General features: G+C 41.2%; 1 protein-coding gene across 3 annotated transcripts in view; it reads right to left on the bottom strand.

The window, feature by feature from the left end:
• GRM8 (glutamate metabotropic receptor 8) overlaps nt 1-27669 on the bottom strand; it is a 457362-nt gene that overhangs the window by 33497 nt on the left and 396196 nt on the right. For all 3 annotated transcript variants that reach the window (XM_074942359.1, XM_074942357.1, XM_074942358.1), the window contains exon 9: nt 22213-23148. In XM_074942359.1, coding sequence (XP_074798460.1) covers nt 22213-23148 — 936 coding nt within the window. The remainder of the gene's footprint in view (nt 1-22212; nt 23149-27669) is intronic.

Below are 27669 nucleotides of genomic sequence, written 5' to 3' on the forward strand. Positions count from 1 at the left end.
CAGGGGAGTGTCCTGCGTATTGTCATGGTCAACATGGCTATTAAAGTCTCTCAGAGATGAGTTTTGGGGATTCTCTGACCATTGCAGACCCTTGTTAGCTTTTCTAGAAAACACTTTCTGTGGTAGCCTGTAGACCATTTCTCCAGTGTTGGCCTTTTCAATGATTCATAAATTAAGTAAACTGACTTGCAGGACATTGTTTTTTGTGGGGTCCTTTCTGATACAAGCTGGGTTGGTGTTGGTATTAGTCCATTACAAGATGGAAATACAAAAATAATCAATAATAATGCAGGAAAGACAGAGTGTTTATTAAATATTTCTGTTCTGTATCTGGGAAAAAAACAAATTACGAAGTCTTATCGTATGCTGCTGATAATACTCTTTCAATTCTGGTAGTATTGCTGGAGGCTGTTATACAGAAGCTACTGAAGATTTTAAATCAGCAGGTCCAGATTACTTGCATCCAGGAGTTTTAAAAGTGATGGCTGGGGGGCTTTCTGGACCATTAATGTTGATTTTCAGTAAGTCTTGGAGCACTAGGGAAGTAACAAAAGACTGGAAGAAAGCTAATGCTGTGCCAACTTTTTAAAAGGCTAAATGGGATGACCTGGGTACTTATAGGCCTGTCAGCCTGACATCAATCCAGGAAGAAAGTGGAGCAGCTGCTACAGGACTCAATTAATAAGGAATTAAACAGGGGGTAATGTAATTAATGCAACTGAACCTGGATTTATGGAAAATAGGTCCCTTCAAAGCAACTTGATATATTTTTAGAGGAGATTACAAGTTTGGTTGATAAAGGTAATAGTGCTGATGTAGTACATTTAGACTTCTGTAAAGTATTTGACTTGTACCACACATGTTATTGAAAAACTGGAACAATATAAAATGAATATTGTTGTTTTCAACGTTGTAGCCATGTTGGGGGTCCCAGGATATGAGAGAGACAAGGTGGGTGAGATAATATCTTTTATCAGACCAACTTCTGTGGGTGGAAGAGAAAGAGATATATCTCTGCTGCTATGATGATCAACAATCCCAACAACACACCTTTCAATATCCATGGGTCTTACACAGGCCTATCACAACATGTCATGTAACTCATCCAGTGCATCAAATGCTAGTGGGTGAAACCAGACAATCACTCTGCTCTTGAATGAACTCACAGAGGAAAGCGATAAAAGACAAAATCACCCTATCACCTAACAATCAGCAAAACAATCACACCACATCTGACCTCTCAGGCTTCACCTTCAAAGGAAACCTGAAGAATATCTTCAAAAGATGAGCCTGGGAGCTTAAATGCATAACTTTGCTCGACACTAAAAATCATGCACTCAGCAGAGATACTGGTTTTATATCTCCTTGCAACAATCTGTAACCTACTAACCCTCCCTTGTCCTAGGACTGCAGAAGTGTTAATGGCCCACTTCAATTTGTATGGTCCCTTACAATGTGTTAACTCCTATGCATGTATTTATAGACATAGACTTTAAGGCCAGAAGGGACCATCATGATCATCCACTCTGACCTCCTGCACATTGCAAGCCACAGAACCTCACCCACCCACTCCTGTAATAGACTCATAACCTCTGGCTGAGTTACGGAAGTCCTCAAATCATGATTTAAAGACATCAAGTTACAGAGAATCATTTACACTACTGTAAACCTGCAAGTGACCAATGCCCTACATTGTGTTAGCTGTAACATTCTGATTACTTTCCCCAGACCTGAAGGAGAGCTCCACGTAGCTCGAAAGTTTGTCTCTTTCTCTTCCACTGACAGAAGTTTGTCCAATAAAAGACATTATCTTACCCACCTTGGCTTTCTCATAAAGTCATATGGCACACACAAAATGGATTAAAAACTGGCAAATTGATAGGTCTCAAAATGTAATTGTAAACTAGAATGATTGAGTGGGTGTGTTTCCAGTGGGACCACACAAGGATTGGTTCTTGGCCCTATGCTATTTAACATTTTTTATCAAAGACGAAAACAAAATAATCACTGATAAAGTTTGCAGGTGATACAAAAATTGGGGGAGTGGTAAATAATGAAGGGAACAGGTCACTGATCAATCTGGATTGCTTGATAAACTGGGTGCAAACAAACAATATGCACTTTTAATATGGCTAAATGTAAATGTATACATCCTGGAATGAAGAATGTAGGCCATACTTACAGGATGGAGACTCCATCCATGGGGAGCAGGAACTGAAAAACAGTTGGGGGTCATAGTGGATAATCAGGTGAACATGAGCTGCCAGTGGGATCCTAAAAGAGTTAATGCAATCCTGGGATGCATAAATAGGGGAATCTTGAGTAAGAATAGAGAGGTTAATTTACCTCTATATTTGGCATTGGTGTGGCCACTGCTGAAATACTGTGTCCAGTTCTGGTGTCCACAATTCAAGAAGAAGGTTGATAAATTGGGGAGAGTTCAGAGAAGAGCCATGAGAATGATTAAAGGAATAGAAAACATGCCTTATAGTGATAGACTATAGTTTAACAGAGAGAAGGTTAATGGGTGATTTGATTACAGTCTATAAATATCTACACAGGGAACAAATATTTAACAATGGGCTCTTTAATCTAGCAGAAAAAGGTATAAAACTATCCAATGACTGGAAGTTGAATCTAGACTAATTCAGACTGGAAATAAGGCATACATTTTTAACAGTACAAATAATTAACTACTGGACCAATTTACCAAGGGTTGTTGTGAATTCTTCATCACTCTCAATTTTTAAAACAAGATTGGATGTTCTTACAAAAAATGTTTTTCTAGGAATTATTTTGGGGAAGTCCTTTGTTACACAGGAGGTCAGACTAGATGATCACAATGGTCCTTTATGGCCTTGGAATCTATGAATCTTACATTGGGCTTGTTGTCGTTGATATTTTATTTTAAAGGGGTTATTTCAGATGCCTGAATTTGTTCTTACTACTGTTGCTGGGCCAGTTCCTTCTACCAAAGACAAAGACACTGAAGTATATTGGAAGAGAAGTGGCCAGCATATATAAGTTCTTGTGTACTAGCAGCTTGCCAGATACCTTGGTTGCTGCATTATTATTGCTCTGCTGTATCCTTCCAGACACTGGCCACAAGTGAGGGAAAGGAGCATTTATGCACAAGTGGAGTGCAAAGTAGAGTGAGGGAAGAGCGAATGAAAGTGGAGGAAAGTGTTGGAACTAGCATTTTGGCTCAAAGTAACAGCATGTGTGTACTGGGTGTTATGCTCATATTGGAGCTGTTTTCCTCTGTCCTTTGATTATGAATCCTCTTTCATTGCTGGTGTATGAGTGTGGCATTTTGAGGGATTGTGGAATTAGTGTTACTATGCTGATACTATACCAGGGACGAATCTGGCCTGCCAGCATTTTCTTAAATCAACATTTTACCATGCTATTGAACTTTGTTTTCTTGTTTCTCATTGCGCTGCTGGAACTGATTTATTTTTTTTTAATTTGCCAATGTAAAAAGTGTTGTTAGGAGTTGCATCAGTAAAATGCAGAAACATCCATGTTGAAATACATCAGGCCAGAGATGTTTCATGGCAAGTTAAACTGGCAAAAATTTCAATAAAAATCAAACTATTAGGTTAGAACATCATTCCCCATTAGCTTTTGTGATCATAATAATAACATATTCTAAGGGTTAGATCCACAGGGATTTAGGTGCCTATCTGCCATTTTAGTGCCAAAAATGTAGAACTTCAAAATCCCCATTCAGCAACTGCCTAATCCTGTAGGTGCCTAATGTCCATTTGGCACCCAAGTTCCCATTGATAAAGCTCCTTAGGTGCCTAAAAGTCTGCTAGTGGACATGCACACAGCCACCACATTCCTGAAAACCCAGGCTACCTATCCTATTCCTAAAATGAAGCACGCTCCTCAAACTAGGCATTCCTCCTCCTATCTCACCTTCAGGGCCCAATTCTCAGATGCCATCTAATAGATTGGGCCCCACACAAAACAAGGGGAGGAGCTGCTGCTGTCCATATCACCTCTACCGCAGTGAGCAGAGCACTTGCCCAGGATGTGAGAGAGACCCATTCAATCCACCCCTCTGCTAATGGGGAACATAGACTTGAACTCACATCTCCCACTTTCCCCAGGACTACCTTAACCACTAGGCCGCTGGGTGTTCTGCAGTAGGGTATTCTCAATCTCTTCTGTTGAAGCCATTCTACTTTGTAGCCCAAAAGAAACAAGTCTTTTCTACTCTTTCTGCCTCTGCTTCCATTCCCATCCTTTGCCTGTCTTTTCTGTTTAGATTGGAAACTCTTTGCAGCCGGGACCATCTCTTACTATGTGTTTGCCCAGTGCCTAGCACAACAGGGCTCCAGTTTTGGTTGTAGCCTCTAAGTCCTACCATAATACAAATATGAGGTAATTCATAATTATGTACACAACACACAGTCCCCTACCTCCCACACACTTGTAATATTCCTATATGCGTTTTTCAACTAAAGTATAGATGGAAAGTAATTTACAAGTGTTTTGTTGTTTTTTCGGAAAACTACCATCTCTTTACTCTGATTTGTTTGGAGGACATTCTCAATTTACTAAAAACAAAATTGAAACATGGCCCATGAACTCAAGTTAAAGGTGCTTCAATTTTAAAAGAAAAAAAATCACATGCAAATTGCACTGCGTTTTAGTGGAGGTATCAGCACTATGATACAATCTATTCAGGCTCAGCAATAATGCTCATAAATTACATTTCAAAACAAGTCCCAAGTTGCCCTGTGAGCTATGTTATGGAATTCAGTGTAATTGTTGGTGCAGTATCATTATGTTTCCACTAATCGTCTGAATTTATATTATCCAATATATCCAATTATCCAATATAATAACAAATTATCCAATATAAATTCAGACCAACCATGTGCTGAGTGCCATGCCATTTCACAGGAGTGTTCAGAAGAAAGAGAAGAGGAAGGACAATCTTTTCCTTCTGCAGTCTTTACTTCCAAACTTGCAACTAGGCAGCTCATTAGTAAACACAGCGGTGCTTTCTCCTCATTTAAAATGACAGGAAGAGGAGAAAGGAGTAGCTCAGAACAGAACTATACACAGGTAGCCTCATCTACGTGAAGAGGTATTCTGTAAACGGCTGATGCCTTAACAATTATGTCAAATTAGGGAATCTCACTAACTGTGTGAAATGCAAAAGCCTCTGTCAGGATGAAAAGTCAGACATTATGCACTTAGAAGGTATTAAACATTGTGACTTGCATTATCAGATGAAAAGAACTTGGTAATGAGGAGAAATCAAGACACAAACCTGCAGTATTTCTCTTTAAGAAGTACACTGTTGGTATGCAAGTGGAATATCACAGCAGGATTATAGATGCAGATTTACTTAGCTGCATGAATACAAATGTATTTAAAACCTTCAGGGACAACCACTATACACAGAGAAACACCTTTCTTGTTATAACCAGAGACACTTAACGAGGGATTTTTGCAGCACTTTATCTTTCACACAGAATAAATGACCAGATCTCTCACATACAGAATAAGTGGAAAAAACAGATGGTGCACAAATTTACAAGGTTGCACATCAAAAGACAGTCTCAGAAGCTCAAGAACTGAAAGAAAACTGCCTTAGAGGTAGATCCTAGGAATGCCACACTATGAAGGGGGAGAGGCCAGAGACATAAGAAAAAAAAATATTACAGTATCCAGACTAATTTATTTTTAACAGCTGCTGTTTCTTCTGGGGAAAAAAAACACATAAAATATTTTGTCCTTAAAATGTTTAGGAATGTATCAGCATAGGAAATGTCAAATTGGATCAGACACATGGTCCATCTAATCCCGTGTGCTATCTCTGACCATGGGCAGTGCTGGACTCTTCAGAGGAAGATGCAAGAAACCCCACAGTAGGCTGATGGGGAAGTTTTCATCCTAATCACTAATATTCTAAAGAGTGCATTAAGGTCTGAAGCATGATGTTTTATATCCCTTCCAAAATTTGCACTAGCATTAACAAATATGAACTGGTATTGTTATTAATTTAAATCCAGTCCCTCTTTGAATTATGCTGAATTCTCATCAAGTGGGGCAGGGAGTTCATTTTTTGTATAATTCTCAAATGACATAACTCTGTTTTGGGGGCCTACCCAGTGTTTTAGCAGCAGTATAAAATGCTATTATGATGGGCATTAGAATTAAGAATTTGAGCTCAGTCCCTCACTCCTCAGCTGTCAGGATCAAGGATTATTGCAGCAGCAGCATACTCGCACCCTGGGTGCACAAAAAAAAACATATTTCACTCTACAACAATGAAGGCCAGCTCCTAAACTACCACGATTTACTCTAGCTGAGAATCTGGCCCTGTATTTTTTATCTTTCTATAGTCCTGGACTCTGGCTGATAAAGCCTTAATTGCTTGGCAATAGAGGCATACAATCTGCATCGCTACAAGGTTACAGGTAGCCCAAATAATCAGTGTTGTTGGATGTCAAAGGATGCAATTAATCTATGCATCACCTCACCAGCCTCTGCTGTGGCAAGTCTCCTACGGAGCCAGCCGTGAATTTTGGAGCTGTCCCCGTTTCGCAGAAACTCTAAAGACGGGTTAGATCCTTCTTAGATGCAAAGAGGTGTAATTTAAGAAGAGATAACATTCATTCTTCAAAAAGAAAAGGAGGACTTGTGGCACCTTAGAGACTAACCAATTTATCTGAGCACAAGCTTTCGTGAGCTACAGCTCACTTCATCGGTGAGCTGTAGCTCACGAAAGCTTGTGCTCAAATAAATTGGTTAGTCTCTAATGTGCCACAAGTCCTCCTTTTCTTTTTGCGGATACAGACTAACATGGCTGCTGCTCTGAAACCATTCATTCTTCAGACTGTTTCATTGGTCTTATCTCACAAACAGCTTGTCCTATTATCCCATAGGTTTTCAGACAATCGCCTCTGCTAGAGGAGTACACCTTGTAATTTTCAGACAATCCTGGTCAGTTTTGGTGAAGACAGAGGAGTGGAAGGTCAATGTCCAGCTTGTAACAGTAAGCTGGCTCCATTCTTAACAATAGCGAGACTGTGCTCTCTCTCTCTCTTTCTCCCTCTCTCTTTCTCTCCATAATACAAAGAAATGTGTCGCTACTGATCCTGCAGCATGTCCACAAGCCTATTGCAAAGATGATTAGTGAAACGTGGTGTGAAATGAATGAGATAAACAGTAGTATCATAATACTTGCTAAAGTGTCTCCAGGATGCAAAGGCAGGGATAATTGCAGTGCTGACAGCCTTTCTCTCCAGGCGAAGGACCTGTGCTGATCTTATGTGTTTGCTACATTTTAGTCATGGGTCAACACTCACTACTGACTGTAGCCAGAGGCTGGTTGTCTCTCCTTTAGCTCATCTGGAGAATCGTATACGCACAATGGCCTTGGAGGAGGATTGTAAGAAAGGAAAAAAGAGAGGCCCTGAATGAAATCCTAGTAAGAACGCTAACCCACTTGACTGCTGCACTCTCCCCTGCACAGAATTTATAGAAGTGAAACCACCCAGCCTCGTATTATAGGCTGGGTCAATCTGGAAATCAAAAATAATCATATTCACATTCTAAGGTCATCTGCTTTAAATTACAGCCATGGTTTACAAAGCAAACTGCCCTGCTAGTAGCTGTACTTGTAGCATGTGGGGTTGTGGCAAAGTTGTAACTTCTGACAGTAAGTAGTAGGGCTGGGCAAATCTCTTTTGTGGGGAAAAGAACTATAGAAAACCCTAGCCAGATTCTGAGTGTTTCTCCATAATCAGTGCCTCCCAGAGTTCCCAGGTGCACAAGGAGAGCATGCCCCTAACTCTACCACTGTTGGGGGCTTTGGGGGAGGGGGGCGTTTGGGGATGCTGAGTGCAGGGTGGGGGGGCCTGAGGCCTGTTGCAATTGAGCTGAGCAGCTCCAGTGGGAGGGTTGTGGATGGGGAGTAAGTGCCCAGCCCTGGGGGTGGAGGAGGCTTGGAGAGGGTTCGGGGGGGCCGATGGGGGGGTGGGTTCCCAATCCTGGGGGGTAGAGGATAAGGCCAGGGGAGTGGCCCCGGTCAAAATTAATCTCTTTTGTTTGTTAGAATATGTTTCTCCTAATCAGGCTAGATTCACTAGGGCACTCTAGTTCCTATGCAACATTTTGACAATAGAAAACCATTGTCTGATCAGCCAGGTAAATTGAGTTTATGGAGTGGCTCAAAAATAGCTGGAGCATACCAGTGAATCTTGCCCCATATGGGGTAGGATCAAACCTTATCTGAACAGCATGTGTGCCTTAGTGGTACTTAAATGTAACAGATGGTGCTGAGGACTGGCTTTTTATCCAGCTCAGGTAACATTTCTATGTTATGGAAGCAGACATACCATAAGTCCCCGATTTAGGGCTTCTCTACCCAAGCATTTAGTTCACCGTAAGCTAAGTGTGAATTGAGCCCACATTAGTCTGCTGCAGACTAACTGTTTGGGTGCACCTTGCTGGTGCACGCTAGCAGTCCGCTAATGTGCTTTTAATCAAGTCCTGTTTCTAAGAGGACTAGATCAAAGCTCTCCAGCAAACTGTTAACCCACGTCAGGCTAACGCAGGGTAGATTCACATGCCAGCTTGCCACAGTCTAATTGTTCATGTAGACAAGACCTAAGTAACATAAAATGGACGAGGTATCGTGATCTTTGAAAAGTGCTGATGATAGAGTTCTTTTAAGAGGTTTTTGTTCTGCTTTGTTTTATTTTCATGGCAGTATGGATTCCTGTGTTTGGTTTCTGAGACACAGAGACCACATTTTCAAGAATGGTCTGTCTATTTGTGACAACACTTGCTTGCATTTGGTGCCCAGGCTCATGACTGCTGAATGCAAAACAAATGCGGTTTTGAAAATGCAAAACAAATTGCAAATTTTTCCATAGCAAAATTATGGGTTCAGTTATAAAGTTTTGAGGCTTGATTCCCCATTGCATTACTTCCTTTTACAGCTGTAGGTCCATTAGAGATGCACCAACTTGAAACTGGAGTATCACCATGAAGGCTGAAGCCCTTGGACTTTTTGACTAATGACATGTGTACTCTGGATGTGCCTTGCTACTTGGTTTAAAGTTTGGCATATAAACACTGAGTTATGCATGTTTTATGTTGGTACAATATGTGTATTTATTACTAATATGTAAAATTTCATAATTGCTGTTGTGCAGATTTTCAATTAGCTAACTTTTACTGGAAAAACGTTAGTTACGTTGTGAGTATGGGTGTTTTATCTTATGATGACATCACACATATCTATGTCTCACGTGACAGAATGACCAACTTGAGATCAATTCTGCAGGGTTCTGGCACTACATGTGTAGATAGCCTGCAAAAATGTATAGACAGAACCTGCATATCATGTTTGTGTAGGTGTGGATAAGATGGATATATTCTGATTTTCCAACATGGTGAAACTAAGCAAAATTTTAGATTTTGGAATCAAGAAGGGGGCCCCAACCTATTTTTGCAACCGGGTCTTCTGGGGTCTTGTTATGCCCCTGAAACCAATTACATGGGGAGGCATGTCGCCGATGGAAATCTCTTCCCTTTTCAAAATGTCCTAAAGTATCTATAATAGAGATGAATCTTAGAATTCTAGATACATTTAAAAGAGCTCTATAGAAATTACTGTAAAATCCTATACACCTTAATAGGGAATGAGATCCTTTCCACAGGTGTTATAACCTGTCCTGTAGAATTCTATAGCAGGGCTAGCATCCTGTATTAAATTCCCCAGGATAGTCCAAATCACCTATAAAAAATTATCTGTTTTAGTTAGATATTGTATTCAATTGACTAGAAGTTTTCCATAAGGATGTGCCTCCACAGAGGCCCCACAGAGTGAGAAATGAGTTCATCGGATTTCACTCTAATCACAATTTTTTTTTTAAAGTGAAAATTAGCTTTGTGAATGTCTATCCTTCTGGCCTTAACAAAACTGAAGCCACTAGCTCCTTTCCATGCCTTCTCTTCCTGTTCTCATCCCACAAAACCATCTCCCGCTCAGGACCTGCCCCATTAGGGTTGCCAACTGTCTAATCACACAAACCCGAACTCCCTTGCCCAGCCCCATGCCCCGTCCCTTCCCCAAGACCCCACCCTGCTCACTCCATCCCCCCTCCCTCCGTCGCTCGCTGTCCCCCACCCTCACTCACTTTAACCAGGCTGGGGCAGGGAGTTGGAGTGCAGGCTCTGGGTTGGGGTCAAGGGGTTCGGAGTGTGTGTGGGGGGGCTCTGGGCTGGGGCAGGGGTTTGAGGTACAGGAGGGGGTGAGGGGTGCAGGCTCCAGCTGGGCAGCATTTACCTCAGGTGGCTCCCAGTCGGCGGCACAGTGGGGCTAAGGCAGGCCCCCTGCCAGCCCTGGCTCTGCGCCGCTCCCGGAAGCAGCCAGCATGTCCCTGCAGCCCCTGAGAGGGGGGCCAAGGGGATCCATGCACTGCCCCTGCCTGCAGGCACCACCCCCGCAGCTCCCGTTGGCTGCAGTTCCCGGCCAATGGGAGCTGCAGAGTCAGCGCTTGGGGTTTAAAACTTCCTGCCAGTTGATGCAGCCAACCCTGTCATCTCCTCTTCTTCTTGCTCTCTGAAGGAACTGCACTCCCTAGTAGTCATCTGCATATTCATCTGAAAATAACCAGACATGACTAGATAGCTGCAGACAACTGCATTATTTTAATACAGTATAATTATGGGTGCTTTGCCTGAGGAAAAAAACTAAGAACTGCAAGATTTGGCTTAGAAACATCCTTGCACTGTAGAGGTCCTTTAATACTCTATGATAAAAATAAGCATTTTAGTCTTTTCAGAAGTGACATTATCTTTTTTTTTTAGACTTAGTCCAGCCATTACTCATGTATTTTTCTTCAAAAACTGCTGAGTGCAAAATGCATAGTCCTATAACATGAATATAAAAAATAGATTGTCACATCTAAAATCTCTGAAGAACAAAAGTGCACTTGTTCTCCAAAATAAATTAAAGGCTCTGAAAAACAAAAAAAATGTATATAAATTGAAACATGGATGAAATGCAATTTCAACAAGAAGGCAATAAGGCATTGACCATGGGTCCTCTGTGAAAATATTCTTCACCCAAATAGATGGTTTTGTAGGAGGGAAAAGAGTATTGCTTAGCAGGGTTGACAAGCGGGGGAGGGGAAGGCTCGAGGAGAAAGAAGAACACTGGTGCACTGAAATGCATAGCTGCTGGCTAACCTGACAGGCTAGATCTAACTTACTTGCTTACACACTGTCATTTTAAACAGCATGCTAGTGCTAACTGCTGTAAAAATAGGTCTTGGCATTGACTTTTAGGCATTACATGTGTTGGAGAGGTGCCCAGTGTTTCATTCTGCAGTCATAGGCATCTATTCTCTGTGTGTGTGTGTGAGTGCGTCCATGGGCAAAGAGACCCCAAAGAGCTCACTTTAGTATTCAGGTAGATTCAGGTAGCATAATTAATAAGGCTGAATTTATAATTTCCACTGTATAGATAAAAAGTCTAGTATAATTTTATAAAAGCTTTTATTTCAGGCATGCACAATAGATAGAAATTATTATTTAGGCTCATAGTTAAACAGTAAGATTAGCATTTTCCATATAGTATTAGTGTATTCTGTGTGATAAAATCTACATAAAACTCTGCATTTATTAACTGTTATCTTATATGCTGCAGTAGCTGATCTATCTTTGCACATAGCTAATCTCTAATTACTGCAGCTCTCTTGAAGCACTAAGAATAATATCCCCCCACGCTCTTCAGTATTGGTGATTCCCACAGACTGGAGTAGAAACTATGTGAATTTCCTCCTCTATCTTCCATCATACAGGAGAGGCTAGTTTGCCCCCCCAGACATGCAGCTCCTTTTAAACCATGGTGCTCTTGGGAAATCCACCAGTGGTATGGGCCATCCACACTCCCCTTAGACCCTGCATTGCTATAGAGAGTCTCTGGCTCCCTACAGCAGCTAGATATGTCAGCTCCATCGGGAGCCATACCACCAGTGGCTTACCTGACTATACTGCTCAGAAGAGGTGTTCCAGACTCCAAAGAGGAAACCCATACAAGCACCACAAGAGTCAATGTTTCTTGGCAGCATGTGTGTAAAGGGAAAGCATGGCCCGAAGAACAGCCATTCCCCAAGACTTGCCTCTTGCCACCTCATCCCAACCTGCAGATATGGTTTCCCTTGGACCTCTTATGAAGGGGTTGCCATAGGATCTAAGAGAAGGAACAGGGAGCGTACCATGAAACCCGCTTTCCTACTTCTGTGTGTCTCCCATCTCAAACAGAGGTTTCGGCTGCCCTCCATTTGTAAACTGGAGAGATGTAGGAAACTCTATATTTAAGGATAGGACACATTTAGTACTCTTTACTAGTAGGGATGTTTAGGAGACCAAACCTGCCTGGAGAGTAATTTTTATTTTATTTCTTCTTTTCTCAAGGTGTATACTAGTTATAGTATACTAGTTGTGAGTAGAACTACAGAAGGTTGCAGTGTATTTATTGGAAACACGCAAAAGTATGGTAGAATATTCTGCAAAGCAGCTATTGGTAAAGTTTGGTTAAATCAGATTCAAGCTCTTGGATTTTTACTTTCATGCTAGATAAACAATGAAAAATACAACAACAAATTCAAACTTTTCATTATTATTTGTTACTAGTATAGTGCCATTAGTGTGCAAAATGCTAGCACATAATTTAGATAGATCCTTGCCTCAAACAGCTTGTAATCTAAATGGGATGGATGTTTTGCAAACAATGAAAGGATTCAGGGCACTGGTAGGAAGAGATAGGGCAGTGACCTACGTCAATGGTAAAATTTCCATTGGCTTCACTGCGGCCAGGATTTCACTCATAGTCTGTCAACCATGAAAGGCTAAACAAAAAGAAGTGGGTCTTGGATAGATTTGACCATGGAAATGATGGGTGCTAAGTGATCAGTGGCATGCCAAAAGCTTCAGGGGTTCAACAAGATTGCCAATGATGGACACAAGCTGAATATACAATTAAACCACCTTAAGCAACTTGTCACACACTGATCTGGGTGGCATTTGATTTGCCTATGGGATTTGCTATGACGCAATGATGGTGATGATAGTAGATGGAAGGAATGGAAATTGTTTTAACAATAACATAAGACTAGACATGAAGTTAGGAGTGGGAGTTGGGAATAAAAGGAACATTAAGGAGAGAACATTGAGCAGAGCATAGTGTCCATGATGGAGAGTAGGATGAAAGAAGAACTGGATTGTAGGCAGTGTGTGTAAAGTTTTAAAGGTGAGGATTAGGTGTTTGGATATGAAGGGGAAAGATGTGGAAGCCATTGGCTGACATGGTTAGGACAACAGCAGAGGAAGGTTAACTAATGGTGGTATTTTGGATAAACTATAAATGAAGTGGACTGGAGACAAGACAGGAGGATATTAGAGTAACTGAGGTGAGGGGTAATGAGAGCATGGGTCAGGGCTTTGGCATTTGGGAGAAAGAGAGTTGACAAGTCTCCCTGACTGCAAGGACAATGCAGAGAAAATAGCAACTTAATCTGTAATCAGGAAATCTAGAAACTTTTATGAAGTTGGATGACTTTTGTTGCAAAGTGAAAGCTTATCATAACAATTCAAAAAGGTATAAGACAAAGCATTTTGGAGGATGTAAGCCCATTATATTGAGTTTTATCTGACCATATTGTACCTTGCATTGCATGTGTAAGATTTCTATTTCTGCATCACCACTTCAGCAGTTCAACTTTAAAGGAAACATATGGTACAAACAAGTCCCTCACAGAGACGGTGTGAACAGCACTCTGTTGGCAGGAGCGCTCTCCTGCCGACAACACTAATGCTGCTCGTTGGGGGTGGAACTTTTTGTCCGTAGGAGAGCTCTCTCTTGCTGACAAACAGCGGCTACACTGCACACCTTTTAGCGGCACGGCTGTAGCAGCACAGCCATGTCACTAAAAGCTGCGTAGTGTAGACATAGCCTGAGTGAAGTGCGAAACAAAGTCAGAAGCTGTCGAAAGTACAGACGAACATTTTGTGGCAACATATATGAATGAAATGGTTTTTTTTACAGTAACAACTAGGTCACTGCTTAGTCTTGAGTGGTTTGTAAAAACTTTAACCGTTGTAATAACATTGTGTCTAGCTGCACAACCATGTTGGCTGCGACAGGTGTTTCTGTACTCTATCATTATTCTGAGCAGAATGGCCAACAAAGCCACTGCTGGTTTTGCATAAAAAGTAATGGCAGGCTATGGTCCAGACAGTACACCTCACTTTTCATTTTCAATCACTTTGTGCTCCAGTGGTCTTGGCATGACAAACACGCCCTCCTTGCACACTGCATCTGAGAAGGATCTTCAGCAATTCTAACAGTTTAGTAAATGTGGGTTTCCCTTGCTCATTTACAAGCCTAGCCTCAATGTGTGCACTGATCAATGTCAAGGTGATCCTGGTAAAGTGTGTATCATAGGTCAAGAAAATGGATTAAAGGGCAAATCCAGGCCCCACCTCTTGGTAGTAGAAGCAGTGCAGTTCTGTTATGTGAGGCGAGCACTAGATGTGTGTGGAGGTGTGAGTTTGTATCCAGCAACATAGCACAGAGCCCATCTCCCCAGAGGCTCCCTGTTGGGCAGTGTTCATGTTCATGTAAATCCTCCAGCTCTCCCTTAGAGGAAGTGTGTTGGGACCAAAGCAGGATGTTGCACTTCATGCATTGTCTCATGACGCCTGTGTAGAGTGTTCTGCAAAGCTACTTCATTGCCTGAGGGAAGGATTCTCTTCCTCCCAGTCATGTTTAGGGGTACCTTTAAGATTTGGCCTATGTGCACTATGTTCTTTCATATTCTCCTTTGTCTTGATAAGAATAGGTTTATTTTGCGCCACTTTTAATCCTGTTAACAGCTTTTTGTCCTGAAAATATGGCTTTAGTAATTGGCAAACCTAAAAGAAACTATTGTGTAGAAATCAGGATGGAAATCTTGCTGGAACAGCCTTTCTTGTGAGATTCCTGGTACTTCTTAGTTCCTGCTGAGTTGGAAATAGAACAGAAATAGCCTTTCTTGTGGCATCACAGTATTTTTACTTTGGTCATAACTAGAGAAGCACATGTAAAAAAATGCAAAAGAGAAAAAGGTTCACACATTAAAGAAAGCTTTTGTCTGAATTTTGCATGGAGATTCAGGTTATTTTTTATTTTTATCCACCCCTAGTAAGAACACTAATCCTAGATATGCTTTGTAACACTGAACTAGCCTACCTAGATTTTGTCAATATTGTGTAGTCTGATTATTTGAGAATTTCTATTCATCCATGTTTATATGTTCAAGAAGCCGCAAGAGCTAAAGCAGGAAGCCAATTAAAATACAAGATATATCCTTGGAGCTTCATTGGGTATTGGCGATACTGTATTTTAGTCCAGATTTTACAAATCTAGTCAAATATTATAGTCTGTTATGGATGATATTAGGCATTAAAATGACATCTCACACTCATTATAAAGATGGTAACATTGAGAGTCAGATAATGAAAGAAATCTGATTTACACTCTCGCTGTGTGGGCTTAATATTTACTATTAAAATACAAAATTATTTTCAGGAATATAGTTACTATTAAATTGCTACCACTGAATATATTTTTTTTCTATTTTACACTTCTCATTACACTATTGTGGTCAAAATAAACAGACTCTTTTCTCTGTTACTAGAGAAAAAAGAGTCTGTGCCTTTAAAATGGCCAAGAGGCTGTACTTCCAATCCATATTTGGCAACCCTCCAAGAAACAAAAAAAGTGTAACTGGGCTCAATGAAGCTTACGTTTTAATAGTTTCCTTGGAGCCCTCTTATGAAGAGATAAAATGAGGGTGGAGATGTCCACAGCATCGCTTGTCGTCGGCAAAACTTTTGTCTTTTGGGGGTGGGGGGGGTTTTAACACCTCTGAAAGACAAAATTTCTCAAGCCTCAAGCTGCCCCACTAGCCCTGCTTTCTCAGAAGCTATCTGCAGAGATCTGAGAAGCTGGTGCCTAAGACAAAAAGATGTCATTTGAGGTGAATTTCACACTTTTGATCAACAAAGACTTGAAGAAAACCACACCATTCATTTAAAGAGCACAGTGAAAGGAACAATATATACTGCACAGGAATCAGGGCCTCGAGTGTATGCAGATAGGGTGAAATTCTTGTCTATGCAGAGGACCAGCACATGGCCTATGCACCATATACATCCCACTACGGATATGTCTACACTCCACAGTTCAGACGAAGAGCGTGTGAACAGCAGTGCACACCAAAGTTCCACTCTGTAATTCCCACTGTGGACACTGCAGGTGCAGACTTAACGGTTCTAAGTTCATATGGAGCATAAGCACTCCCTTACTGACTTTCACTGGTTATCTGGATTGTGGGTGGGAAAGAAAGGGATAATAGCCTTGCAGTACTTCTGCATTCACTAGCTGAACATGTGGACAGAAGTGGATCTGGTCCACAACTGCACAGGGGAGCTTCACTGTCTGACACATAGCAGGAAGTGTGCTGCTCCAGGTATGGGCCTGGAGCAGGGTACTTCCCCCACAGAGCTCACGGAGCCTAGATTCTGAGTCAGCCCATAGTTCCCATTCTGCTCCTGGAGCATCGTAAAAAACACACGGTCCCTTGCTCAGCCCTTTGAAGATATCAAATGTCATGATTTATTTGAGATTACTAGAAAAAGTTTAAAACTGAAGAACTAATTTAATTAATAAAACACTTTTTGGAACAACAAAAAAACTTAGGGCCTGATTCTCTTCTCACTTATACTGGTGCAAATCAAGAGTAATGCCACTGAAATCAACTGAGTTCAACTGGAGCAAAAATAGTGAAAGTTAGAGGAATATTAATCCCACAGTCTGCTAAGTGTGCACACCCCAGCACTGTACACTGATGGGTCTACCAAAAAAGTGTTCATCACCGCTAGCTGAATTCTTATGCGGTTTGTTACACTGGAGCAAAGGATTCAATTAAACTCAATACAGACATTATGAACAAGATGAAATAAATGTTTACATGATGAGTTCCCTTTCTCGAGGTCTGCTTTCTTTCTTTGGTGCTGTGATGTGTACACAATGGACAACCTTCAGAGACACATCTCTGAATATCGTCTGAATTAGGGGGATGATACTTTGAGATGAAGAAAACTCTCAGTGCAGGCTGGTTCATTAACAAAGTCTGAAGCATTATCAGACATTTTGTTTTCTTAATGTCACCTTCAAATCATTTTGAATTCATCGCAAGTGAAATAAAAATTAGAAGAAAAAAATTTGACCAACATCTCCAGAAATGTAGGGTGGGCAGAGGGAATTTACTTGCACCAGAGTTTTCAAGCTTTTTCATCGTTTGGACCACATTTTAACAGACAGTCTCCTGGGGTCGCCTCTCCCTCCCATTGGAAATTGAATAATATCCTTATTACAAGTACAGCAACAGTTTGCATGGACAATTAGTATTATGAAATGATCAGATGTATTTGTATCTTCTTTTAAGTGACTTAGCAGCTGGTAACAAATAGGAGAGCCATGTCATGTGACCAGCAAGTTCTCTACACACTCCCAGCTATTGCTCCCTCAGTCACCTTGAGTCTATGTACAACAGCTTAAGAACTGTGAGACTAGTAAAGCCGCAAGAATAATGATGTATGGAAACACTCATATGATCTGTTTATGCCATACTTTTTAATTTGCCTTTACTCCACTTGTTGGAGAAAAGATCAAAGTTGTAGGCATAGTTTGGAAATATGCTGAAATGTTCCTGTCTCTTTAAATTACCCCTTTTGGTTATTTCACTGCTTCCAGAGTGGGGAGAAGAACAGGAAGGGGGGAGAATGACTTAGTGTTTTCTGTGGGTCCTTTTTCCTTATCAAAAAGTTCAGCCTCCTTTCTTTTGCAAAATGGAAAACAAGTATTCGTATATTCACTCAAAACAGAAAAGTACTAGGCTAATATAATAAATTATATCTTCATTATCTGAATGAACATGATTCATCCACCTGTCAAAACTTGTAAAACAAGTAATGCAAGGAAATTAAGTAGATCTTTTCATCGAATAGAGATGTATTTTAGACAGTCATTTATCCTCTGCCAATTCTTGTGCAGTCTGCCGTTGTAACATAATTTTACCCAGTGGTTCATAAAACATCTGTTTTAATCATTCAGCCAACTTCACTTTTTATTCTACAGCATTCCAACCATCATGACATTTTAAGAGATCTCTATTTCAGAAAATCCCAGTACTTTAACACTCTGCCATGCAAATGTGAGGTCAAAGGATATGTAGGCTGGAATGCTATCTTGTACGGTTTTGCCACTTTCCACTTCAAGCACCTCAGTGACATTTACTTCTGTGTTAAGGATATAGTGTGTTTTATGTCTTGAGGTAAATTTTTTCCCATTATCCCCATATAGCTTCGAAATACCTTTCAATGCTCTTAGTAGGTTTCCTTTTTTTTATAGTAGAAGACAACAGCATAATCATGAAGTGACAAAATAACGAAAGAGAAAATCAGTCCAAAAATACTCAGCAGAGTCATTGCCCTTTTTTGCTCTTACACTAAGGGTATGTCTACACTACGAAATTAGGTCGAATTTATAGAAGTTGTTTTTTTAGAAATCGGTTTTATATATTCGAGTGTGTGTGTCCCCACAGAAAATGCTCTAAGTGCATTAAGTGCATTAACTCGGCGGAGTGCTTCCACAGTACCGAGGCAAGCGTCGACTTCCGGAGTGTTGCACTGTGGGTAGCTATCCCACAGTTCCCACAGTCTCCGGAAATGAGATTCAAAAGTTCGCGGTTCTTTTCCTGTCTACGTGGCCAGTGCATCTGAGTTGAGAGTGCTGTCCAGAGCGGTCACAATAGAGCACTCTGGGATAGCTCCCGGAGGCCAATACCGTCGAATTGTGTCCACAGTACCCCAAATTCGACCCGGCAAGGCCGATTTAAGCGCTAATCCACTTGTCAGGGGTGGAGTAAGGAAATCGATTTTAAGAGCCCTTTAAGTCGAAAAAAAGGGCTTCATCGTGTGGACGGGTGCAGGTTTACATCGATTTAACGCTGCTAAATTCGACCTAAAGTCCTAGTGTAGACCAGGGCTTAGGCTGATGATGGAATCTGCTGATGAACAAAACCTGCATACTGTTCTCGTCTGCATCTTTTGAATCCCGCTAGTAGCAACAACCACAAACTGAAATGCTACAGAAATAATAATAGGAAGAAAGGCTTTCTTAGGCATGTATGTTGGTTTGATGTTCTGCTGGTTGAGATTCAAGATAACTGAAGTGTCTGGAAATTTATAAAAACCATCAGACTGCTCTGGGCCTGTTTCAGTCTTGGACCCAGCCTTGCCTGTCTTGCCTCACTCCAGGTTAACTGGTTCTGACCCTTGACTCCAATTCCTGACTTCTGACTCCAGCTCCGACTCCTGCTCAGGCCACTAGGCCCATGATTCCTGCTCACGCCCCAGTTCTGACAGTGCCCCAGAACACTTTCAGAGATGTTTTAACTATTTATTATTATGCTTTATTATTAATTATTATTATTATTAATAATAGGAACATGTCTAGAGATACAGATGCTGTAAAATACCAGTTGGGAATAGATTTGGGATGTAAAGACTGCCTTGCTCAATTTTATTCCCTTCTGCATTTCAAGAATGCAACCCTTGCTCTTATTCTGTCCTTTAAATTCCCCAATTTATAGCTAGATTCCCTTTGAACAAGCTCAAGCCATATAGCCAAATAATATAAGGGCTCTAAAATCAACTGCAGATAAGGTCCAGGGTGATGAGCATCTCAGAAACCACCACTTCATTTAATTTATCCCATCATTTCCTTATCAGATAAAAATAGGTGTACAAACAGCAATTCCAATTACCAGATTTTATAGTGTATTAGCTTTCCTTAGAACATGCATCTTTAGAAGTTCTATATTAACTGAGAAAACTACAAGTAACTTTGCCTGAGGATATTCAGAGACTTATTATATATGTGAGCACTAATCATTACATTTTTGTCCCATTTAGAGAAATAATTTAATTGCATGCATGCTTGAGCTATTGTGATGATGTCCATAAGGCTCAGTGTGGAAACATGTTTTTATTTACAACAAGAAGCAGAAGGGCTGAAAGAATTATTTGAATTGCAAAACTACTGTATTAACATTTTAATTTGTTTTTTCCCTTCTGAAAGTCATTATATGAAGAACAAGAATAACTGATCATTTTTAAAAAATGCAACAACTAAATAACAGAGTTTAGTGCCAGAACCCAAGAGATTTAGTTATGTTCATTTGTCCACTTTGGGAGTTCACATAAGAAACCAGACAGAGGGGTTTATTATTCTCTTCTTTAGAAGTGGAGAGCGTGTCATCTCTTGCGTCAAATAAATGAGAACCTATTGTGTAAATTAAAAGTCATTGCGGAACCACCGGCCAATAGCATTTTCCATTATCCAGAAATACATGTGTTTAGTCACAAATACCATGCCTTGCTAAACTCAGCATGCCCTGAATGGTAAAACATTCTCTTTCAAATAATAAGTATTGCATCCCTAGCCACACAAGTTTTTACTGACTTACACCTATACATAAAAGCATCAGCATTTAAACTCTGTTCACACATACGATTATCAGCTAAAAGTATTTCCCTGTTCCAATTATAAGTGTCAGAATTCTTCAGCTTTACTTACTTCACCTATGCTGTGCCACTACCTTAGGGCTTAATTCTCCATAAAATATTAATGGCCTTTCATTCTGAACAAGGCCATGCAAATCATGACAGGTCACAGATCTTGGCTTTGTGGCAGCCTGACCTATTCAGCAGTGAGTGTGCTTAGTACTTTTTTTTTTTTTTTTTTAAGAAATCTGGGTGAAAACCACATTGATCTATGGAAATGAAAAAGATCATACTAATGAGCTCTGCTCCCCCTGAAAACTTTTATGCCTGAATCAGCAGGTGTTTTATTTAGTCACACATTACCACTTTTTGAATTTTGAAGCCAAGGGGGTTATGCCAGCCAAAAGCATGTGGCCGTTTTGCATATACATTAATGGGGATAGATTCTGTAGTCCATTTTCTGTAAAAATATTTTGGATAATTTAAAAAATATTTTTTTAAAAAATCACTCATTAGGAATGGGAGCTGGGGGAGGCTCTGGTTCAGGGATTCATACCCTACATTTCTGCTTTTCAAGATTTTCCAAACCGTCTTGGCAATTGATCTGTGTTTTATTGCTCTTTCCTGGCAGATTTGCCATCTTTCCCAATGTCAGCTGGAGACAAACTCACATAGCTGACATGTGTCTCTGTCTTCCCATTAGAAGCAAGAGAGAGAGAGTTAAATGTCTGAGATATTGTATATGGTTCTCGCTGACTGATATTACGAAAGGATCTTGTCAACTGAACAAGGAAGAACTGACCTCTGAACATGTTAGACTGAATCTCTCATCAAAAGAGCTCATTTTCATGAGCCTAATTTCCTCAAAAAGAAAAGGAGGACTTGTGGCACCTTAGAGACTAACAAATTTATTTGAGCATAAGCTTTCGTGAGCTACAGCTCACTAACACAGCTGCTACTCTGAAACCTGTAATTTCCTCAAGGCGCTATTAATTAATTAACTGAGCCCTTATGTAAAGTTTTAAATGAGATAAATATTCAATTTACTGGGTATTTTTCTCTCCATATTTGTATTTATTTATTTATTTGTATGTGTGGCTGACAGGTAAAGGTAATGACTTTCATTCTACTCAAACATTCTTCTTCATTATTTTTGACAAGTGTAAGTAGATCTTGGTGGAGTTTTGAAATATATCTATTTACATCAGTTCTGTGCTAGGCAGTAAACATTTATAGCATTTTGTATAACAGACTGGAGCATCATGAATAATAATAATACCCATTAGTGGAAGCAGTCATTTAAGGAAAAGATGTATCCAGAAAATGACCAAGTTATTATGGCAGTCATGTCATAATCAGATCCCAGATCTTGTTACAAATCCCAGGAAATGTACCTTTCCAAAGACACATGCCATTACCTTCCATTTCTTAATATTCTAGCAATTTGTGTTCACATTCAGAATTAGTAATTTATAAGACTGAATTAATGTAATGTTACAAATATTGTAATGGAAAAAGGCAGGTTAACATTTGATTCTTAATTTTATTGTCACTTACCTTCTCTGTGGACTGCGCAGTACCAAAAAAGATTGGAATAAAAGCTAACCAAATTATGCAGGTGGTGTACATAGTAAATCCAATGGGTTTTGCTTCATTGAAGGTCTCTGGAACCCCTCTTGTTTTAATAGCATACACAGTGCATGTGACCATCAAGAGAATACTGTATCCAAGGGAACAAATGAGAGAAAGATCAGAAATGTCACATTTGAGAACTCCCCTGGCATTTTCAGGATCAAGTGTCCTCTGCTCTCCATAGTCTACTACGATATGTGGTGGATCAACAGCAAACCAGATGAAGACTCCAAGAAGCTGCATGGATATGAGGCTGAAAGTGATCACCAACTGGGAAGCTGGGCTAATAAACTTTGGAGCTGTGACAGATTTTTTACCTTGCTCAAATATTCTGTGGATTCTGTTAGTTTTTGTGAGCAAGGCGGAGTAACTGAAGCACATGCCGAGTCCTAAAAAGAGCCGTCGAAATGAGCAGATCACTGTGTCCGGAGCGGCGATCATTAAAAAAGTGATAGAGTAACAGAGAAAAATCCCAGTCAATAGCACGTAGCTGAGTTCGCGGCCAGATGCTCTGACGATGGGTGTGTCATTGTAGCGGACAAATGTCACGATGACGAAGGTGGTTGCAATAATTCCGAGAATAGCTATGAACACGGGCACGATGGCCCAGGGAGAATGCCACTCCAGTTTGATTATTGGGATAAGCTGGCAATCTGTGCGGTTGGCATTTGGTCGCTTATTGAATGGGCACAGTTCACAGGTGAGCTCATCCACTTGGTAATGGTACCCTTCACAGCGTTCACAGTGCCAACAGCAAGGCACTCCTTTTACTGTTTTCTTTCTTTCCCCAGGTTTACAGGGCAGGCTGCAAACAGATGCTGGATGTGTATGATCTCTGTTAGCCCACTGCATGTCTTCTACCTATGGGTATAAAAAATTAATGAGCCTTCCATTTTCCTTCATTTATAATATCCTAATCCTGGCCACAGGTTTGTCATAAATCATGGTTTGCTGACAGTACAAATACAGTTTACCATAATAAGCAACCTGTTTCTTTCCCTTATATTGACTTTATGAAAGTGTTAAATGATCGTGCCCAATAAATCATTCATGCCATGGGCTTGATGAGTGTCATTCGTTTCTATTTACCTCTTTACTGCCGACCAAATTGACATCTGTAAAGAGATTTATTGACTCCAGGCTAGTTTAAAGGCAAAATGTCCTACAGAAAGAAGTTTATAAACCAATCACATGCAAGTATAAATACCAGTAGTTTTCCAACATTTAATTAGGAAATGTGGATGATGTGGGTTTTGAATTAATTTCTGGTACAGCAAAAGGACAGATTAAAATCTCCATGCATCAACTCTGACAGAATAAAAAGGACCAGGGAAGGATCCACTTTCATTTAGACATAATGCCATCTCTTCCAAGAAAAACCTGTTATCTGTTTATATGTTTTCATCCTTCAACTTTTGCTCAAAATGCATAAGAATATCTTTTTTTCCCACTTCTAGTAGGTAAAAATGTGTATACACCACAATATAATTAATAATTTAAAGAGATGTCACAGCTGCACTTCAGTCCTCCTGGTTTAAAAATTCCGATATCTTTTTTATAGTTTAAAATTCATACACGCAGTGCAACCTTGTTTCAAAGGGGCCATCAATCCTGGATCTCTCCACAATGACATATAACAAAATAGGAAGTCTCCCCCACAAAAAATAAAATAAAATCTATAAAGAAAATTAACGGATCTAACAAGATTCTTGCTTAACTTCTGCATCTTGGCCCAGATTCTGCCACCTTTACTCAGGTTAAGTAGCACTTTGTTCCACAAGGGATCCCACTGCTTTAAATAGAGCTACTTACAGAGTAAGGTATTATTGCAAGGATGGCAGAATCTGGCCCTTTTCGTTGTGCTGCATCCATGCCCCATCCTTCATGAGTACATTATTTAATTAGATTGTAAGCTCTTAAGTGCAGGGACTGTGTCTTGATCCTTGCCTGTAAAGTGCCTAGCACAGTTCTGGATTTATAAATAAAACAGCAATAATAAACCTTTGTGTGGCATGGGTGTTTTCAGCTCCCACTGGCAGAGGACAGAGTAAGGCCAGGTTGGCAAAGGTGATCATTTTGGCCTTAGCAGTTCCAGCAGTGTTACCACAAATTTCAGAGAGCAGCACACCAGGTAAGGCAGCTGCTTGACAGCCCCACTCCCCTGCCTCCAAGCAGCCAAGCACCAACCATACAGCCATATTGACGTGACAGTGGAGCCTCCATTCCCTTCTTCTGTGCCATAGGGGACCTTCTGGTTCATTTTATTCTTCACAGCAAAAGTGCCCAATTATAATGATGTGTCAAACGTAAACACACTCATAAAGTCAAGTCTCTAAGGCCTAGATCTTCAAAGGGATTTCGGCATCTAACTCCCATTACAATCAATGGGAGTTTAGGTACCTAAATATCTTTGATGATCTGGGTCTAAGGGCCTGATGCAAAGCTCACTCAAGTCTATAGGAGTATGTCTACACTGTAATAAAACAGTTGTAGCTAACCTGTGTCAACTAGGGTTTGCCAACTTTCTAATTGCACAAAACCAAGCACCCTTGCCCAGCCTCCTGCCCCGCCCCTTCTCTGAGGCCCTGCCCCACCACATCCTGGCCAATGGGAGCTGCAGAGCCGGCACTCAGGGTGGGGGCAGCATGTGGAGGTTCCCTAGCCGCCCCTGCACTTAGGAGCCGGACATACCAGTTGCTTCCAGGGAGCTGCACAGAGCCAGGGCAGGCAGGGAGCCTGCCTCAGCCCCACTGTGCTGCTGACTGGACTTTTAACATCCCGATCAGCAGTGCTGACCAGAGCCACCAGTGGCCCTTTTTGACTGGGCGTTCCAGTCAAAAACTGGATGCCTTGCAACCCTAGTGTCAGCTGACGCAGGTTCATGAGCAGTGTTCCCTCTAATTTTTCCTACACATGTATGGAATGAATTCTGTTATGTCACACATCACCTCCATATTGGTGCACATAACAAAATTCATGTGGTGGGGGTGGGGCCAAGGGGTTTTGAGTGTGGGAGGGGGGCTCAGAGCAAGAGCAGAGGATTTGGGTGCGGGGGGGGGTGAGGGACTCAGGACTGGGGCAGAGGTTTGGGGTGCAGGGAGGAGGTGAGAGCTCTGCCTGGGGGTGCAGGCTCTGGAGTGGGGCCGGGGATGAGGGGTTTGGGATGCAGGCTGCCCGGGGGCTACAGCAGGGAGAGAGGACTCCCCCCAGCTCTTTCTCCCCACAGAAGCACCTGGGCTGGCAGGGGGAGAGGCACCCCTCCCCTGGCTGTGGCAGGTACATGCTGGGGCATGGTGGGGAGAGGCACCTCCCCCGTCACGGCAGGTCCCTGCTGGGGCCGGCAGAAAGAGGTGCCTCTCCCCACCATGGCAGGTCCGTGCTGGGGGAGAGGCATCTTTCCCCACCACAGCCCTGAGCCCTTGCGTGGGGCTTAATAGGCAGCTGTGCAGCTTAGAGGGAACTTAGGTAATGAGGCTTAGGCTACAGGGCTGTAAAATTGCAGTGTAGACTTTTGGGCTCAGGTTGGAGCCCGGGTTCTGGGACCCCACAAGTGGGGAGTGTCCCAGAGCCTGGGCTCTAGGCCAAGCCCAAACGTCTACACTTCAGTGTTATAGCCCCACAGCCCGAGCCACATGAGTCTGAGTCAGCTGACATAGGCCAACCAACATGGGCCAGCCATGGGTGTTTTATCACAGAGTAGACATACCCGAGGAATCTTAAGCTATTCTACAGTCCTCTTGATTCTCAAGACCAGCAATCATACTATTTTGAGCAACCTAATTCATCCAATAGAAATGAAGGAAAAGTGTTGCTATGATTCTGAATGATAAGTACAGTATTAGCACTTTTCCCTCACTTCGGTGCTATGAAGATAAATACATTAAAGACTGTGGGTAGAATTCTTTGAGGGGTCAACAAGCATGTGGACCAAGGAGATCCAGTGGATATAGTGTACTTAGATTTTCAGAAAGCCTTTGACCATGTCCCTCACCAAAGGCTCTTATGCAAAATAAGCTGCCACAGGATAAGGGAAGGTGCTTTCATGGATTGGTAACTGGTTAAAAGATAGGAAACAAAGGGTAGGTATAAATGGTCAGTTTTAAGAATGGAGAGAGGTAAATACTGGTGTCCCCCAGGGGTCTGTACTGGGACCAGTACTATTCAACATATTCATAAATGATCTGGAAAAGGGGGTAAACAGTGAGGTGTTGTAGATGATACAAAATTACTAAAAGTAGTTAAGACCCAGGGAGACTGCGAAGAGCTACAAAAGGATCTCTCAAAACTGGGTGACTGGTCAACAAAATGGCAGATTAAATTTAATGCTGATAAATGCAAAGTAATGCACATTGGAAAGCATAATTCCAACTATACATATAAAATGATGGAGTCCAAATTAGCTGTTACCACTCACAAAAGAGATTTTGGAGTCATTGTGGATAGCTCTTTGAAAACATCAACTCTATGTGTAGTGACAGTCAAAAAAGCAATCAGAATGCTGGGAATAATTAAGAAAGGGATAGATAATAGGACAGAAAATATCATGTTGCCTCTATATAAATCCATGGTACGCCCACGTCTTGAATACTGTGTGCAGATGTGGTCGCCCCATCTCAAAAAAGATATATTAGAATTGGAAAAGGTTCAGAAAACGGCAACAAAAATGATTAGGAGTATGGAATGGCTTCCATATGAGGAGAGATTAATAAGACTGGGTCTTTTCAGCTTGGAAAAGAGACGGCTAAGGGGAGATATGATTGAAGTCTATAAAATCATGACTGGTGTAGAGAAAGTAGATAAGAAAATGTTGTTTACTCCTTCTCATAACACAAGAACAAGGGGTCACCAAATGAAATTAATAGGCAGCAGGTTTAAAACAAATAAAAGGAAGTTTTTCTTCACACAATGCACAGTCAACCTGTAGAATTCCTTGCCAGAGGATGTTCTGAAGGCCAAGACCATAACAGGGTTCAAAAAAGAACTAGATATATTCATGGAGGATAGGTCCATCAATGGCTATTAGCCAGGATGGGCCAAAATGGTGTCTCTAGCCTCTGTTTGCCAGAAGCTGGGAATAAGCGACAGGAGATGGATCACTTGATTATCTGTTCTGTTCATTCCTTTTAGGGCACCTGGCACTGGCCACTGTCAGAAGACAGGATACTGGGCTAGATGGACCTTTGGTCTGACCCAGTAGGGCCATTCTAATGTTCTTTCATAATAGTAAGGTAATGGGGGGGCATACAAATACATCATTCATATTATATAAATCACTCAGGTACTTCTGAGTGTTTCCCTTGTTCAACTGGGCAAAATGGGCATGGTTTCTTTTAATCTACTTGTCATAAATATAAAGGGAAGGGTAAACCCCTTTAAAATCCC

Source organism: Natator depressus, chromosome 1 (assembly GCF_965152275.1).
Source record: "Natator depressus isolate rNatDep1 chromosome 1, rNatDep2.hap1, whole genome shotgun sequence".
Taxonomy (NCBI): Eukaryota; Metazoa; Chordata; order Testudines; family Cheloniidae; genus Natator; species Natator depressus.